Here is a 16,713-nt window from a genome sequence, read left to right on the forward strand (position 1 = left end):
AAAACTGGATAGGATTTGGCCCTTGGGCTGTTTCTGTATGTCAGTGTACACAATGTTAGGCAATGTATGCAATTTGCACAAATTTATGCAGTTTCCTTAAATTTACGCAAATTAATAACAACAACAACAACAACAACAACAACAACTTGGTATTATATACCGCCTTTCTGCTCATCGGATTACTCCTCTGACTTTATTCAAGGCGGTTTACATAGGCAGGTGTTTCTAAATCCCTCAAGAGGATTTTTACAATCATAAAGGTTCTCTCTTTCAAGAACCAACAACACTTCAGAATGGATCTTCCTGGTTTGGTCTCACTTCTGGCCTCCAGTTCTCCCACGCAGGCTGACAAGCAGCTCCATCTCTCACATGGAGGGCAGCCAAGATGCTTCTTGCTCACACCAAGAGTAGGTGGAATCACTTAGCTGGGCTTGTCAGCTGCTTCAAGGTCTTGCCATTCTCAGCTGTTCAGAGAGCTGCCGGTGTCCTCGAACTGGCGACCTTCTGATGTTATCTTCAAGTGAACGGAGGCTCTACCCTCTAGACCAGACCTCCTAAAATTCTGCATATTAGTGTCGTTTTCTTAACAGGACTTGATGATCTGTGGAATTTATTACCTGCGTGGTGTTCCAGAACTGAACCCCTGTGGATAAGGAAGCCAACTCATAAGAACATAAGAACAGCCCCACTGGATCAGGCCATAGGCCCATCTAGTCCAGCTTCCTGTATTTCACAGCGGCCCACCAAATGCCCCAGGGAGCACACCAGATAACAAGAAACCTCATCCTGGTGCCCCCCCTTGCATCTGGCATTCTGACATAGCCCATTTCTAAAATCAGGAGGTTGCGCATACACATCATGGTTTGTACCCCGTAATGGATTTTTCCTCCAGAAACTTGTCCAATCCCCTTTTAAAGGCGTCCAGGCCAGATGCCGTCACCACATCCTGTGGCAAGGAGTTCCACAGACCAACCACTAGCTGAGTAAAGAAATATTTTCTCTTGTCTGTTCTAACTCTCCCAACACTCGATTTTAGCGGATGTCCCCTGGTTCTGGTGTTATGTGAGAGTGTAAAGAGCATCTCCCTATCCACTCTGTCCATCCCCTGCATAATTTTGTATGTCTCAATCATGTCCCCCCTCAGGCGTCTCTTTTCTAGGCTGAAGAGGCCCAAACGCCGTAGCCTTTCCTCATAAGGAAGGTGCCTCAGCCTCATAATCATCTTAGTTGCTCTCTTTTGCACCTTTTCCATTTCCACTATGTCTTTTTTGAGATGCGGTGACCAGAACTGGACACAATACTCCAGGTGTGGCCTTACCATAGATTTGTACAATGGCATTATAATATTAGCCATTTTGTTCTTAATACCTTTGTTCTCAATAACTCTACTGCTCTGTCCTGGAAGAAACTTCTCTGGCAATCTTGAGCCCCAGCAAGTAGGGGCAATGGAGTCAGGGAATGGAAAGTCAGTTCCCATCGTCGACGCTTACTCAGAGCTTGGTGGTTACCAGATGAAGATTACCACAATCCCTAATCTGATGTCTTTTATTTGGCCCACGCTCCTGAAACAAATGCTCACACCTTTACTGAGTCGAATGTATCTCGTTTTCCCCTTGTTTTTTAAACAGCAAACTGGGATGATATTAACACGCTGTGCAAGTTGGAAAACGAGGCCCCACTGAAAGTCGATTTCACTCACTGTTACCTTCCTTGAATCACAGCAAGGTGTTAGGAAGGAAACCCAGGAGCAAAATCCAGTTTACCCAAATGAAAACTCCCCAGGAGTGTTTTGGTCTGGCAAGGCCTTGGCCCCTGCGACTGGTGTGCTTGCCTACTGATCTCCTTTCCTCAACATCCCCCGCTTCCTGGAGGAGGAGATGGAGGTGAGCTGCTGCAGTGACAGGTGAGAGTCTATCTGAAGTTCCAGGGGACAAGTTTCTGACAGAAACAGAAGGAGGCAAACCACTGGAGGGGAGGAAAAACAAAGGGCAAAAAGGCAAGGCCTGGGAGGGGCAGAGGGAGAAAGAGAAAGGGGTTCAGCATTATGTGTCAGGCATGCCAAAGATCTTCAGGAGAAAGTACCTAGATAAAATACCTCTTCACACCTTGTGTAACCTTTGGAATCCGTCACAAGACTTGGTGACAGCTGCTCGTTTAGATGGCCTTAGATAAGATGAGAGCAGACACATTCCTAGTAAATTGGCTTGTCACTGGTTATTGGCAGACCCAGCCCAACCAGGAATGGATGCCGAAGCCCTGCCCAAATTTTCCACCTCTCTTTTGCCATCTCATGGGCTTGGGCATGTGCCCTGCCACCTCCATCTCTGTCGTCACCCTCGTCCTCGCTGACGCTGCCTCCTCCGCCTGCATCCAGCACTTCTTCAGGACAGTTTCGCCTCCTAGGCTCCTCCCACCCAGCCCATTTGAGGGGTGCTTCCTGGAACCCACCTCCTCCTCCAGCCTCTCCGCAGCGCTGGAGGAGGAATTGGAGGCTGCCAGTCAGTGCTCCTTAAAGGAAAGCAAGCAAGGAGAGCATCCAGGGCAGGGGTGCTCAATAGGTGGATTGCGATCTACCGGTAGATCGCGAGGCAAAATGAGTAGATCATGGAGTGCCGACCCCCCCCCCCCTTCAGGTGCCTCTGGGAGGAAATGCCGGGAGTAAAGCCCATTGTACTCAATGGGGCTTACTCCCAGGTAAGTGTGGCTAGGATTGCAGCCTCACAGCCTAATCCTAGGCATGTCTACTCAGGAGTAAGTCCTGTTATACTCAGTGGGGCTCAAGGTACACCAACATACATTGTACACATAAATGTTACATGTTATGATGGCGCGAACATTGTAAAAAAAACTCTGGTAGATCTCTGGGCCTTGCTGGGTTTCAAAGTAGCTCTCGAGCCAAAAAAGTGTGAGCACCCCTGATCCAGGGGGTGGCAGGTAAAATGGATCGTGGTCCAATGGAGGAGGTTAACGGGACACAGGGGCAGAGTGCAGGATACCCCATGCCAGTTCGCCACCCCCAAAAGCACCTCCTTCACCTGGCCTCATGCGTAGGCCAGCCTTGGCTGTCAGTCACAGTGACGAAATGGAATTTCCACGGTCAGTTGCAACATCCCACTGAACAGCTGTTGTGGGGCCACAAAGGTGGGAGAGAGCCATGGTTCCTTGGGGCATCTGATTGGCCATGCAGAGAGGTGTTTGTTTCTGATGAGTAAGATGGGATGACAGCTTAAGTTGACAAATCTAAGGGGGGGTGCCATTTGGACATATGACTGGAGGACTCCTGGTCTGAGCATTGTATATCTAAATTAGCCTCTATAGGCATTCTTTTAGACTCTCTTTTTAATTGTAATTTTAATCAGGCGCTATCCCTCATTTACGAAAGACTTTGGGAATCTGAACATCTATGGCTATCCTCTAACTTGAACCGGGTGAGCTCCCCCATTTACTTTGGAATTTTCCCCTCTTTTGCCAATGGCTATTCTTATTTTCAGTTTCTTACAAATCCCCTTGAGAGGAGGGCTTTCATACTAGCCGGGCTAAATATTTTCCCCTCTGCAGTGCTGAGCGGTCCTTATTCTCGGGTACCTTTTGACCAAAGGCGTTGCAATCATTGCGGCAGAGAGCCTGATTCTGTCATTCATTTTCTTTGCGTTTGTCCTGTGTTTAGTAAGCTTCGCTGCTCTATTCTGGGCCCTGTTCTTTCTAGTTATTCTGGTCCCCCCAACCTTCTCACAGCATTTCTTTTATATGACTTTTCGCAAGAAACTACAATTCTTGTTGCAAAAGTTTTTATTTCTAACAGTTTAAGGCAGCCCTGACTGGTGTATTTGAGCAAACTATTTCTTCATGGTTTCGTTCTTGTGTACCTTTACTGTGGTTTTATATTTGTGATTGTATATTTATTATGTGTGATGCCATTAAAGGTTGTTGAAGTTGACTGGAGGAAAGGTGGTAGGACATCACTTCTGGAGGGGAGAAAGGAGGTGTACAGGAGTAGCTCTGGCTTGACCTGATCCAGCAGGGCTGATATTCTTACCCCATCAGGTTCCCGAATCTGGGGGGCTGGACGAGATAACCTATTAGGCCCGTTCCAACTCTATGATTCTATAAATCCACTTGGAAGTAGCACCATTTTGTTGTATGCCAGGTCAACATGTTTATCAGCCAACAATAATTAGCAAAAATAAGCCTGATACAAGACACAGCTGCATTTTTTTTTCAACTTTGGTCTTCATCCGTCCGCAACAGTCCAGGGGACATTTCCTAGAACGTTCAGGGACCAAGACGTTTCTGTGGCAGGTGACATCTGGGCATGACAAGTGCAAAAGTGATTAAAACCCACTGGAGGAGCCAAAGCAAATGGTGACTGTTTCTCTTCCTCCTCTGAGTTGTGCAAATTAAGCATGTTTGGGCCTATTTGTTTGTCTGCAAAATTTGTGGTGCTGGTGGAGATGGAACCCACCTGCCTGGACGGCTCCTCCTTTGGCCTGGGAGGGTTTAGAAAGCCTAACTCAGATTTTCCCAAGCGCATCTCTGCAGGCACAAATGCTACATACTTTTAATTTGTGTGTGTGTGTGTGTGTTTTCAGTTAAAGCTCCAGTGCACCCAGTCTCAGGATGCTGAATTCAATGGGAGAAGAACAAGTCCCGTGTTTGCGCAGTGACGTGAAATACCCACGGTCCCCTCAAGATGTGTGATGCTCACCCTGTGCCAGAACCTTGTGCAGCCGGCCATGTGAATTGCAGCGCTGATGATCTTCTTAGTCCCAAAGTGCCACCAGGGGGCAACACGGGAGCCCAGGCTAAGGTGTTGCCCAAGACCCCTGGTGGCCTAGGCAAAGGCATTGCCCAGGGCCCCCGGTGACCTAGGGGTGCTTGCACTGGCGTAGCTTGCAAGAGTTCGAAGGGAGCAGCTGTGCTGCATTTTGGGTCTCTGCTGAAAGTGCCGGCGCCCACCACCCAGTCCTCCCCTTTCAGCCACGCACCAGTCTGCAACAAGCTCATTCACTCCTCATGGAAATTCGAAGGGCGGATCATCATGGTGGTCATCTGGAGACTGTGATTGGGGCCCTTCCAGTAGTGCCACTTCATACCGTTGTACCTGCTCACGGTGGGGCTGGGGGAGTAATACACACCGTTCAGGTTGGAGGGTCCACAAGCTTCATACCACCAGCCTGGGTGTGGAGGGGAGAGAAAAGAAGGAATAGAGAACGTTCAGGGCATTGCACTCAACCTGCTCTCCAAACTACTCTTCCTCTAAATTCCTGTTTGGAATGCGCACAGAGAGCGGCCTCTTGCTGAGTCAGGCCTTGTTTCATCTCACTCAGCATTAGCAGCTCTGACTGGCAACAGCTCCCTAGGGCATTAGACAAGGTTCTTTCCCAGCCCTGCCTGGGGGGAGATAGGTGGGGCTGCTCTACCAGGTGATCTTTGTGGCCAAATGCCAGATTTAGTGACTCTCTTCAGACAGGGTAATTCACAATCTGGGGACTGCCAGGTAGCTGTCTGCTGGTTGCCCAAACTTCCATTGATTTGTTCGTGTGTTTTATTTTTGCACATTTGTATATCTCCCTCCAAGTAGCTCAGAGTGGTATACATGGTTCTTTGCCTCCTTTTGTCCTCACAACAACCCTTTGAGGTAGATAAGGCTGGGAGACGGTGACTGGCCCAAAGTCAACCAGGAAGCTTTGTGGCTGAGCAGGGACTTGAATTTGGATCTTCCAAGTCTAACTCCAGAACCACAACACTATCCTGGCTCTTTAAGAACATAAGAACAGCCCCACTGGATCAGGCCATAGGCCCATCTAGTCCAGCTTCCTGTATCTCCCAGCGGCCCACCAAATGCCCCAGGGGGCACACCAGATAACAAGAGACCTCATCCTGGTGCCCTCCCTTGCATCTGGCATTCTGACATAGCCCATTTCTAAAATGAGGAGGTGGCACATACATATCATGGCTTATAACCCGTAATGGATTTTTCCTCCAGAAACTTGTCCAATCCCCTTTTAAAGGTATCCAGGCCAGACACCATCACCACATCCTGTGGCAAGGAGTTCCACAGACCAACCACACGCTGAGAAAAAAATATTTTCTTTTGTCTGTCCTAACTCTCCCAACACTCAATTTTAGTGGATGTCCCCTGGTTCTGGTGTTATGTGAGAGTGTAAAGACCATCTCTCTATCCACTTTATCCTTCCCCTGCATAATTTTGTATGTCTCAATCATGTCCCCCCTCAGGCGCCTCTTTTCTAGGCTGAAGAGGCCCAAATGCCGTAGCCTTTCCTCATAATGAAGGTGCCCCAGCCCAGTAATCATCTTAGTTGCTCTCTTTTGCACCTTTTCCATTTCCACTATGTCCTTTTTGAGATGTGGCGACCAGAACTGGACACAATACTCCAGGTGTGGCCTTACCATCGATTTGTACAACGGCATTATAATATTAGCCGCTTTGTTCTCAATACCTTTCCTAATGATCCCAAGCATAGAATTGGCCTTCTTTACTGCCACTGCACACTAGGTCGACACTTTCATCGACCTGTCCACCACCACCCCACGATCTCTCTCCTGATCTGTCACAGACAGCTCAGAACCCATCAGCCTATATGTGAAGTTTTGATTTTTTGCCCCAATGTGTATGGGGCATTGTATACTGTATGTAATGTATACTGTATGTAATGTATGTAATGTATACTGACATTGAAGTGCATCTGCCATTTTGCTGCCCATTCTGCCAGTCTGGAGAGATCCTTCTGGAGCTCCTCACAATCACTTCTGGTCTTCACCGCTCGGAAAAGTTTGGTGTCGTCTGCAAACTTTACCACCTCACTGCTCAACCCTGTCTCCAGGTCGTTTATGAAGAGGTTGAAAAGCACCGGTCCCAGGACAGATCCTTGGGGCACACCGCTTTTCACCTCTCTCCATTGTGAAAATTGCCCATTGACACCCACTCTCTGTTTCCTGTCCTCCAACCAGTTCTCAATCCATGAGAGGACCTGTCCTCTAATTCCCTGACTGTGGCGTTTTTTCAGTAGCTTTTGACAAACACTGAACACTGTGTTCAGAACTGTGTTCACTGTGTTCAGAACATTGAACTTCCCGTTACACCCCCTTCATCATAACCGTTATTTCCCAGACTAGTCGTGGCCAGACCTTGTCTGTCACCAGGTACTGAGGTGCCTTTCCTTCCAGCCTGCCACCAATGTAAGCCGCACTGGTCTGCTTCCGGCTCACTTGATTGAGAAGATCATTCCCCTCCTTAACACGTTCCTTGTGGAGTGCCGTGCAACTCAGAAGTGAGGGACTTCTGACAAATGCGCTATCCTGGCAAATGAAACCAGAAGTCCTGCACTTGTGGCAGCGCGCAAGGAGCATGTTCAGGTATTGGGTTTGTTTTTGTAGCGCAGAAGTGACCGCATTCCAGGTTGCGCCACCCCACCTCTACGCTGCACGCATGTGCGACACGCCTTCCGGGCCGTGACACATTGTTCCCTTTGTAGCACAAATTACCTCCTCCTGCCATCTGTGCACAATTGCAGGCGCAGTGGTCGTTGTCAACATCCTTTGTGCTGAAGTCTGTCCCAGAGGGGCTGAGGCTGCTCATGCGCCCAGCCGTGCCACTGTATCTCTTCGCGTGAAGCCTTCAGAGCAAACAAGCACAGAGCTGTAAATGACAATCCACTAGCGCAGTGGCTCTCCAACCTTTTGGTCTCCAGAGCCTCTTAAAAGTCTCGGGGAGCCCCGCTGGTGCATGTGCAGAGTTTTGGGGAGCCCCAGAGTGCTGGCGCATGTGCAGAACGGCACAGTGCAGGGCAGATGGTAGCCACTTATGGTGTGCTCGGGGAGGTCTCTGGGAGCCCCAGGGCTCGTAAGAGCACACTTTGAGAAACTGCTCTAGCAACTCAGAGCCCGCTGACCAGGGAAAGTGAACCACTGGCTTGGGGGGAGACAGGTGGGATGAGGGTGGGGAGGGGTGTTTTTGGGCAGGGGGAGTGGATTCAGTGGATCAGGCCCAGGAGGAGAACAGCAACAGAGGCTGCTGCTGCATCCTTCCCCCCCCCCCAAACACACACATGTCTGAAAGCTCTACATGGGCTACTTGAATCTGCCCCACCTATTGAGAATGCGTATTGCAAAAAAATGCAGACAGCCTACCAGGAGTAAGTGGGAGATGGTGCAACTGATGGCTGGGCTGCTTGGATTCACTGAATACATTTGTACCCCACCTTTCCTCCACAATTGTGACTGCCCAAGGCATTCTGCAGTGCCTGATATTCAAATGTGATTTAAATTTGGGCAGGAGGTCTGGTCTAGAGGGTAGAGCCTCCATTTGCCTGAAGATTAACATCCACAAGGTCGCCAGTTCGAGGCCACCGGCACCGTGCGACCTTGAAGCAGCTGACAAGCTGCAGCTGAGCTGTTCCATCTGCTCGGAGCGTGGGAGGATGGAGGCCAGAATGTTAAACCAGATCGGAGTGTAACACCTTGAATGTGGTGGTTCTTGAAAGAGAGAACCTTCTTTCAATTTGTAAAAATCCCTGCGTGGATTTAATAAGCCTGCCTGTGTAAACCGCCTTGAATAAAGTCTTGAATAAAGACCAAGAAAGGCGGTATATAAATACTGTATATTATTATTATTATTATATTATTATTAAATTATCATCAAAATTGCTAATCAACAAAATAATTGAAGAAATTATGGGAAGGAATTATGCACACCACCCTGAGCTCCTTGGAGGAATGGTGGCATGAACTTCAGTCATGCGGGTTGTGCCCTGGACAAGGTAGCCACATCTAAGGGGGCACCATTCACCTCGAAATGAGGACAAAAAGCAGCAGAACGTCACTTCCGGTGGGGAGGAAGGGGTACCTTTATCTGCACGCAGGCAGCATATGGGTTATGGCTGCCCTGCACGAACATGGGAATTGGATGCCCCTGAGCATCGACTCACCGGTAATTCTGATCCTCCGGGCCAAGCTGGAAGTACTCATACAAGGAGTAAGCCTCGTTATTCTCCCAGTCTCTGAGCTTGACATGGAGGGTGTGGGGATACTGTGCAGTGAGCAAGTGAATGAAGTCGTTGCCCAGCCAATATTCTCCAGGTGGTGCCCCAAAGCCCTGCGTGAAATGCAGAGATGTCAAAGGAAGCCAGGCGAGCGTCGGCACAGTCCACAGCAGTGATTTTCAACCTTTTTCATCTCGCGGCACACTAGCAAGGCACGAAAATGGTCATAAGAACATATAAGAACAGCCCCACTGGATCAGGCCATAGGTCCATCTAGTCCAGCTTCCTGTATCTCACAGCGGCCCACCAAATGCCCCAGGGAGCACACCAGACAACAAGAAGACCTGCAAGGCCTCCTGGGAATTGTAGTTAAGAACATAAGAACAGCCCCACTGGATCAGGCCATAGGCCCATCTAGTCCAGCTTCCTGTATCTCACAGCAGCCCACCAAATGCCCCAGGGAGCACACCAGACAACAAGAAGACCTGCAAGGCCTCCTGGGAATTGTAGTTAAGAACATAAGAACAGCCCCACTGGATCAGGCCATAGGCCCATCTAGTCCAGCTTCCTGTATCTCACAGCGGCCCACCAAATGCCCCAGGGAGTGTGCCAGGTAACAAGAGACCTGCAAGGCTTCCTGGGAATTGTAGTTTAAGAACATAAGAACAGCCCCTCTGGATCAGGCCATAGGCCCATCTAGTCCAGCTTCCTGTATCTCACAGCTGCCCACCAAATGCCCCAGGGAGCACACCAGATAACAAGAGACCTGCAAGGCTTCCTGGGAATTGTAGTTTAAGAACATAAGAACAGCCCCTCTGGATCAGGCCATAGGCCCATCTAGTCCAGCTTCCTGTATCTCACAGCGGCCCACCAAATGCCCCAGGGAGCACACCTGATAACAAGAGACCTGCATCCTGGTGCCCTCCCTTGCACTGGCATTCTGACATAACCCATTTCTAAAATCAGGAGGTTGCGCATACACATCATGGCTTGTACCCCGTAATGGATTTTTCCTCCAGAAACTTGTCTAATCCCCTTTTAAAGGCGTCCAGGTCAAGGCACACCATCAGCTTTTTTGACAATTGACAAGGCACACTGCGCTGTCAGTGGGGGTTCACATCCCCTAATGGTCCTATTGATAAATGACCCTCTCCCACATTCCTGCAGCACACTTGCGGAACATTCGCGGCACACCAGTGTGCCACGGCACAGTGGTTGAAAATGGCTGGTCTACAGAGTCTGATACATGTGACAGAAACAATCAACGTGGTTGGATGTCAGCAGGGCTGACCCATCCATGTGGCTGAGTGTGCCTCAGCAGGAAGTGCTCACTTTTGTACGCTTGCCCATCTCCACTGGGACTCGTCCTCCCACTCCCTGAGTTGGAAAAAAGAAGGGAATATAAGAGAGAAGGACATCTCTGATATCTCTCCAACGGTGGAACAGACTGGGCAGCTCTGCATGCTTCCATAAGGACATTGACAACAGCCATAAATCAAACTAGTTTCAGTGGTGGGGGAGGGGCAAGATTCGGCCATTAGTATATTAGCAAGATGGTGAAGCATTCGTTTTGTCCCCAGCCACCAAGCATGAAATAGAGCAGTTCATCCTGACCCTCTGCAAACGGCTGGCAACCTTCAGTCTCGAAAGACTATGGTATAAGCCTACAGCACCTGGTATTCCCAGGCGGTCTCCCATCCAAGTACTAACCAGGCCTGACCCTGCTTAGCTTCCGAGATCATGGTAGAAGCCTACAGTACCCAGTATTCCCAGGCGGTCTCCCATCCAAGTACTAACCAGGCCTGGCCCTGCTTAGCTTCCGAGATCATGGTATCAGCCTACAGCGCCCGGTATTCCCAGGCGGTCTCCCATCCAAGTACTAACCAGGCCCGACCCTGCTTAGCTTCTGAGATCATGGTAGAAGCCTACAGCACCCGGTATTCCCAGGTGGCCTCCCATCCAGGTACTAACCAGGCCTGACCCTGCTTAGCTTCCGAGATCATGGTATAAGCCTACAGCACCAGGTATTCCCAGGCGGTCTCCCATCCAAGTACTAACCAGGCCTGACCTTGCTTAGCTTCTGAGATCAGACGAGATAGTTAGCAAAGCAAAGCCCCCACTTGCCCACTCTGAGATGTGTGCATTTCATCAAGGTTGGGGACTTCAAGTAGGAGCAAAAGCCCGGCTGCTCCGGGAGGGCTTGTTTACTCTCGGTGTTAGGGAGGTGTTAGCAGGCAGTGAATCAGCAGTAGAATCTCAGGAGATAAGCGCGGAGCTTTGGCAGCAGGGGTAAAGCCACAGCAGGAGGGGCAGACCTGCAGGCATCATGAGTGTTTGATCCGAGATCATGCCTGTGCAATGCTCAATGTCGGGATCAGCGGCTTGGCAGACCAGTCGCACCAGGGTTTCTGGCCAAGCTGCTTCCCTGCAGCTCCCACACAATTGGCAGGTATGGAGAGGAGGCTGGCTCCACAGGTAGGGCCTGGTGAGACATGTGCCAGAGGGCTTGTATCCATGCCAGACCCCATAGAGATGCTTCTGTGTGACCACCTGATTCTAGTAGTGCCAGTGGATTCTCCTCTGACTCAGCAGTGGAGGGGCGGCAGTCTGGTAATTGTGAAATGGCGCTTAGGGAACAAGAGGTTGGCCTATTCCTTTGAGTTTGAAAAGGAAGAGGGAGGAAAGCAGAAAAGAAAGTGTGGCGGAAGGGGGAGGGCTATAAAAGACACTCTTGCGCACCCCTCTCTTCTCCAGCCTTTCTCTTCTGCATCATCTTCCTTTTCAAATTCAGTGAGTGGGAGAACGTGGAGAAGCAGTGGAGACTGATGGACAAAGCCAGGAGCCCCACTGCCAATCAGCCCCCTGAGGCAACTGGCTCAGTTGGCCTCATGGATGGGCCGACCTTGGTTTGGAAAGTTGTACTTAGAGCTTCTGCTCCGGGCTGCTCCCGTAAGCAGTGCCCTGCCCTGACTGCACGGCAGCTGACAGTAATAGGAATGGAACCCGTGTGGCCTCACCGCAATCCCGATTGACGTGGCAAAATGCCATGTGTGTAAGTGTGACTGCCATGGGAATGTGGGAACTTCACATCAAGTTGTCCCATCTCGGTTTCCTTCATCCGTTTGTGTCTGTCTGCAAGCCGGTGTCTGTCTGCAAGCCGTCTGTCTGCAAGTGTCTGTCTGCAAGCCGGTGCGCGGGTTGGAGATTCTCCTGATTAATGCTATGTTTCCGCAGCACCTTGTTGCTTAAGAAGTGGTCGTGATTACGCTGCACAGGCTCTTGCTCTGGAATCCATTTGGCTGCGGGCTTGTTGACATGGGCTGCACATGACAGGAACAGACCTGTTTTTGTACGTGGGTCTATCCTGATCACAAGTGTGATGCAAAGGGGCACATAGGAGGGGAGCTCTTGAATCCTCCCCTTCCCACCTCTTTTCCTTCTGCAGCCTCTCTCTAGCCATGTTTATTTTCTGCACTGGAGCCTGGCTGAGGACTTGTGGGAAGGCGGATAGACAATAGGGATTAAAAGCTCTTGTATGTATATTTTACTGCTCAAAACAATAAAGGGAACACTCAAACAACACAATGTCACTCCAAGTCAATCACACTTCTGTGAAATCAAACTGTCCACCTAGGAAGCCACACCGATTGGCAATCAAGTTCACATGCTGTTGCACAAATGGAGTAGACAACAGGTGGAAATCATGGGCAAGTAACAAGACACCCCCAATAAAGGAGTGGTTCTGCAGGTGGTGACCACAGACCACTTCGCAGTCCCTATGCTTTCTGGCTGATGTTTGGGTGACCTTTGAATGCTGGTGGTGCTGTCACTCTAGTGGCAGCATGAGGCGGAGTCTGCAACCCACACAAGTGGCTCAGGTAGTGCAGCTCATCCAGGATGGCACATCAATGCGAGCTGTGGCAAGACGGTTTGCTGTGTCTGTCAGTGTGGTGTCCAGAGCATGGAGACGCTACCAGGAGACAGGCCAGCACACCAGGAGATGTGGAGGAGGCCGTAGGAGGGCAACAACCCAGCATCAGGACCGCTACCTCCGCCTTCGTGCCAGGAGGAACAGGAGGAGCACTGCCAGAGCCCTGCAAAATGACCTCCAGCAGGCCACAAATGTGCATGTGTCTGCTCAAACAGAAACAGACACATGAGGGTGGTATGAGGGCCCGACGTCCACAGGTGGGGGTTGTGCTGACAGCCCGACACCGTGCAGGATGTTTGGCATTTGCAAGAGAACACCAAGATTGGCAACTTCACCACTGGCGCCCTGTGCTCTTCACAGATGAAAGCAGGTTCACACTGAGCACATGTGACAGACGTGACAGAGTCTGGAGACGGCAGGGAGAACGTTCTGCTGCCTGCAACATCCTCCAGCATGACCGGTTTGGCAGTGGGTCAGTAATGGTGTGGGGTGGCATTTCTTTGGGGGGCCGCACAGCCCTCCATGTGCTACCAGAGGTAGCCTGACTGCCATTAGGTACCGAGATGAGATCCTCAGACCCCTTGTGAGACCATATGCTGGTGCGGTTGGCCCTGGGTTCCTCCTAATGCAGGACAATGCTAGACCTCATGTGGCTGGAGTGTGTCAGCAGTTCCTGCAAGATGAAGGCATTGATGCTAGGGACTGGCCCGCCCGTTCCCCAGACCTGAATCCAATTGAGCACATCTGGGACATCATGTCTTGCTCCATCCACCAGCGCCACGTTGCACCACAGACTGTCCAGGAGTTGGTGGATACTTTAGTCCAGGTCTGGGAGGCGATCCCTCAGGAGACTATCCGCCACCTCATCAGAAGCATGCCCAGGCGTTGTAGGGAGGTCATACAGGCACATGGAGGCCACACACACTACTGAGCCTCATTTTGACTTGCTGTATGGACATTACATCGAAGTTGGATCAGCCTGTGGTGTGTTTTTCCACTTCAATTTTGTGTATGACACCAAACCCAGACCTCCATGGGTTAATAAATGTGATTTCCATTGATGATTGTTGTGTGATTTTGTTGTCAGCACATTCAACTATGTCAGGAACAAAGCATTTAATAGGAATATTTCGTTCATTCAGATCTCGGATGTGTTGTTTAAGTGTTCCCTTTATTGTTTTGAGCAGCTTATAAAGACACATATTACAGTATATGCATATAAGCGCATACAATAACGTTACAACCCACAAGGAACATAAAATATAACCAAAAATGGAAAGCGCTAATCAATTTTGGGGTCTTACAGACAGATAAAAACAGAGAAATATGAATTTAGGAGAGCAAAAATTTAGCTTGTAGTTTCCTAGCCGCAAGGGCAAAGATAGCCACATTATAAGTAACATCAGGATCAGAGTCAGCAAGAAGCCAACAAATCAAAGCTGAGGTGGATCTCTCTTGAAACAGGGCAATAATATTAAATAAGTATTTTATTCTGGGAAACTCATATAAAGGACACTTTAATAAATAATGGACGATATCCTCTATATCACCTGAATTGCAGACACAAGTTCTAAGATGGCATGGAATGTTTTTATATCTACCTTCAAGGACCATAGACTGGTCCTTGTGAGCTGGAGATGTCACACAGGTCATGTCTCATATGATACAGACGAATTTTATCTTTTACCATAGCCTTAACATTTTTAGATATATGAGAAGGCAAGGAATCCGTGACTATATCATGAATTTCTCCAAGATCTGTTTTACTAAAGTTGCCCAAGATAACCGGGCAGAGTTGGTAAGTTGATCTCTAAAGCACATCTTGGGGAACTGAGAGGGGATTAAAAGCAGTGGGCAAAAGGGAAGGGTTCATGCACCACCACCACCACCACCCCAGGTCTTTGGGTGCTTTAAATCACCCTCCCCACATTTTATTCATTTCCATTAAATATTAAGCCCTTGTCTATAGGCTGTGCTTGGTGGGGCAAAAGACCCAAAAGGGGATCCTGGCATCCTCACCTGCTTATATTCCTTCCAGGTGCGCTGGAAATCCACTGACCCATCTTGGCGGTGCTGGATGACGGTCCAGCCCCCTCCACTGGTCTCCATGTCACAAAGCACCTGAAACAAGTGCCACATGTCAATTGTGGGGTAACCGGGTGTCTCACGGACTTCTTTCAGTGCCGACAGACTGTGTTGGCAACACCTCCAACCCTGTTGGCAGTCGATCTCATCCCTGAACAGTCCACATTCACAGCTGGGCATCCAACCTAGGAAATCTGATCCTCATGGCTCAATAATACAGTACTTTAAGTCAGTGTTTTTCAAAATGTGGGTCAGGACCCATTAGGTGGGTCGTGAGTTAATTTCAGGTGGGTTCTCATTTGTTTCAATGTGTATTTTATTTTTAATATAGTAGTCTTGATGCTACCAATGTATGTGACTGCATTTGGGGTACTGTTACAGGTCTGTACTTTTAACAGGCTACTATGTATATGCTTTTAACTATGATAGTCAATGGGATTACCCCTGGCTAAGTGTGGGTAGGATGTTTGGGGAATATTTTAAAAGCAGATCAGGAATTGCTTGGGAGATTTAGGAGGGCTCTTCTTTATTTTAAATAAATATTTAAACTTATACTTATTGTAAACTTTTACTTAATTGGATTTGGTCATATAGGAGGTGTTAAAACCCCTGCTAATTGGGTAAGAGGCACTTTTTCAAGTGGGTGCTCCTTTTTTTAGCAGGGGGAGAGTAACTGGCCCACCTCACCCCAGCACTGTCTGTTCTAGTGGCTGTCTGCTGGTATTCATTTGCATCTTTTTAGATTGTGAGCCCTTTTGGGACAGGGAGCCATTTAGTTATTTGATTTTTCTCTGTAAACCGCTTTGTGAACTTTAGTTGAAAAAGAGGTATATAAATACTGTTAATAAATACTGTTCTTGTTGTTGGCATCCTTCAGTCTCGGAAAACTATGGTGTCACGCTCTGAATGGTGGTTCTGGAACAGAGTGTCCTCTTCAGTGGGTAAAGCCTGGGTAAAGTAGGTATGGAAGATAGGCTGTTATCCATGCAGCAAATCCCCCCTCTCCACGTCGCTGAAATGGTCCAATGGAAAGTCAGAGACCAATACGGTTGGTTCCAGCGGCGTCGCAGGAGTTGCCAGAACGTGACTGTGTTCAGCCATGAACTGCCTCAGGGACTCCGGCTCTGGATTTTGTCTCAAGGTTGACTCCTGAAGCCTTTTCCATAACTGGATGTAGCCACAAGGCAGTGGAGGTTTGGGATCAGAGTTTTCCTTCTCTCAGATGAGCTGCCTTCCCAGGCTGACGAGTCCCATCTACCCGGTGGCTGTTTAGTCGCCTCTTACAAGTACAGCCAAACTGAGGGCCTATTCTTATCCCCAGCCCCCAGGGGATTAAATACTGTTAATAATAATAATAATAATAATAATAATAATAATAATAATAATAATAATAATAATAATTTTCCTGCTTGATAGTGTCACTTCTGGCCATGATATCACGTCCAGATTAATGACAACACTTCCAGTGGATCCTGACTGATTGTCGTTCTAAAAAGTGGATCCTGCTGCTAAAATGTTTGAGAATCACTGCTTTATGTTAAACAATCTTTCGCTTGTGTTGGTGTTTGCCAATGAAAACGTCTCTCCTGGAGGAAACAGCACCAGTAGCGGCCCCTTTCCTTGAATGGGGCCCCGCAGAAATAAATCTAAACACTTTTCCTGATCTGGATTGGGTCCTGAGTTACACACATAGAA

The 16,713-nt window shown here is 48.9% G+C and overlaps 1 protein-coding gene across 1 annotated transcript in view; it reads right to left on the bottom strand.

Annotated features, from left to right (window-relative positions):
* Positions 1-3,771: 3,771 nt before the first annotated feature.
* Positions 3,772-16,713, bottom strand: part of LOC136661206 (angiopoietin-2-like) — a 31,196-nt gene continuing 18,254 nt past the window's right edge. Inside the window, exons 6-9 of the mRNA XM_066638255.1 lie at positions 14,953-15,054; positions 8,949-9,115; positions 7,507-7,637; positions 3,772-5,174 (exon numbers count right to left, since the gene is read on the bottom strand). Coding sequence (XP_066494352.1) covers positions 5,005-5,174; positions 7,507-7,637; positions 8,949-9,115; positions 14,953-15,054 — 570 coding nt within the window. The 3' untranslated portion in view covers positions 3,772-5,004. The remainder of the gene's footprint in view (positions 5,175-7,506; positions 7,638-8,948; positions 9,116-14,952; positions 15,055-16,713) is intronic.

Source organism: Tiliqua scincoides, chromosome 10, assembly GCF_035046505.1.
Source record: "Tiliqua scincoides isolate rTilSci1 chromosome 10, rTilSci1.hap2, whole genome shotgun sequence".
Taxonomy (NCBI): domain Eukaryota; kingdom Metazoa; phylum Chordata; class Lepidosauria; order Squamata; family Scincidae; genus Tiliqua; species Tiliqua scincoides.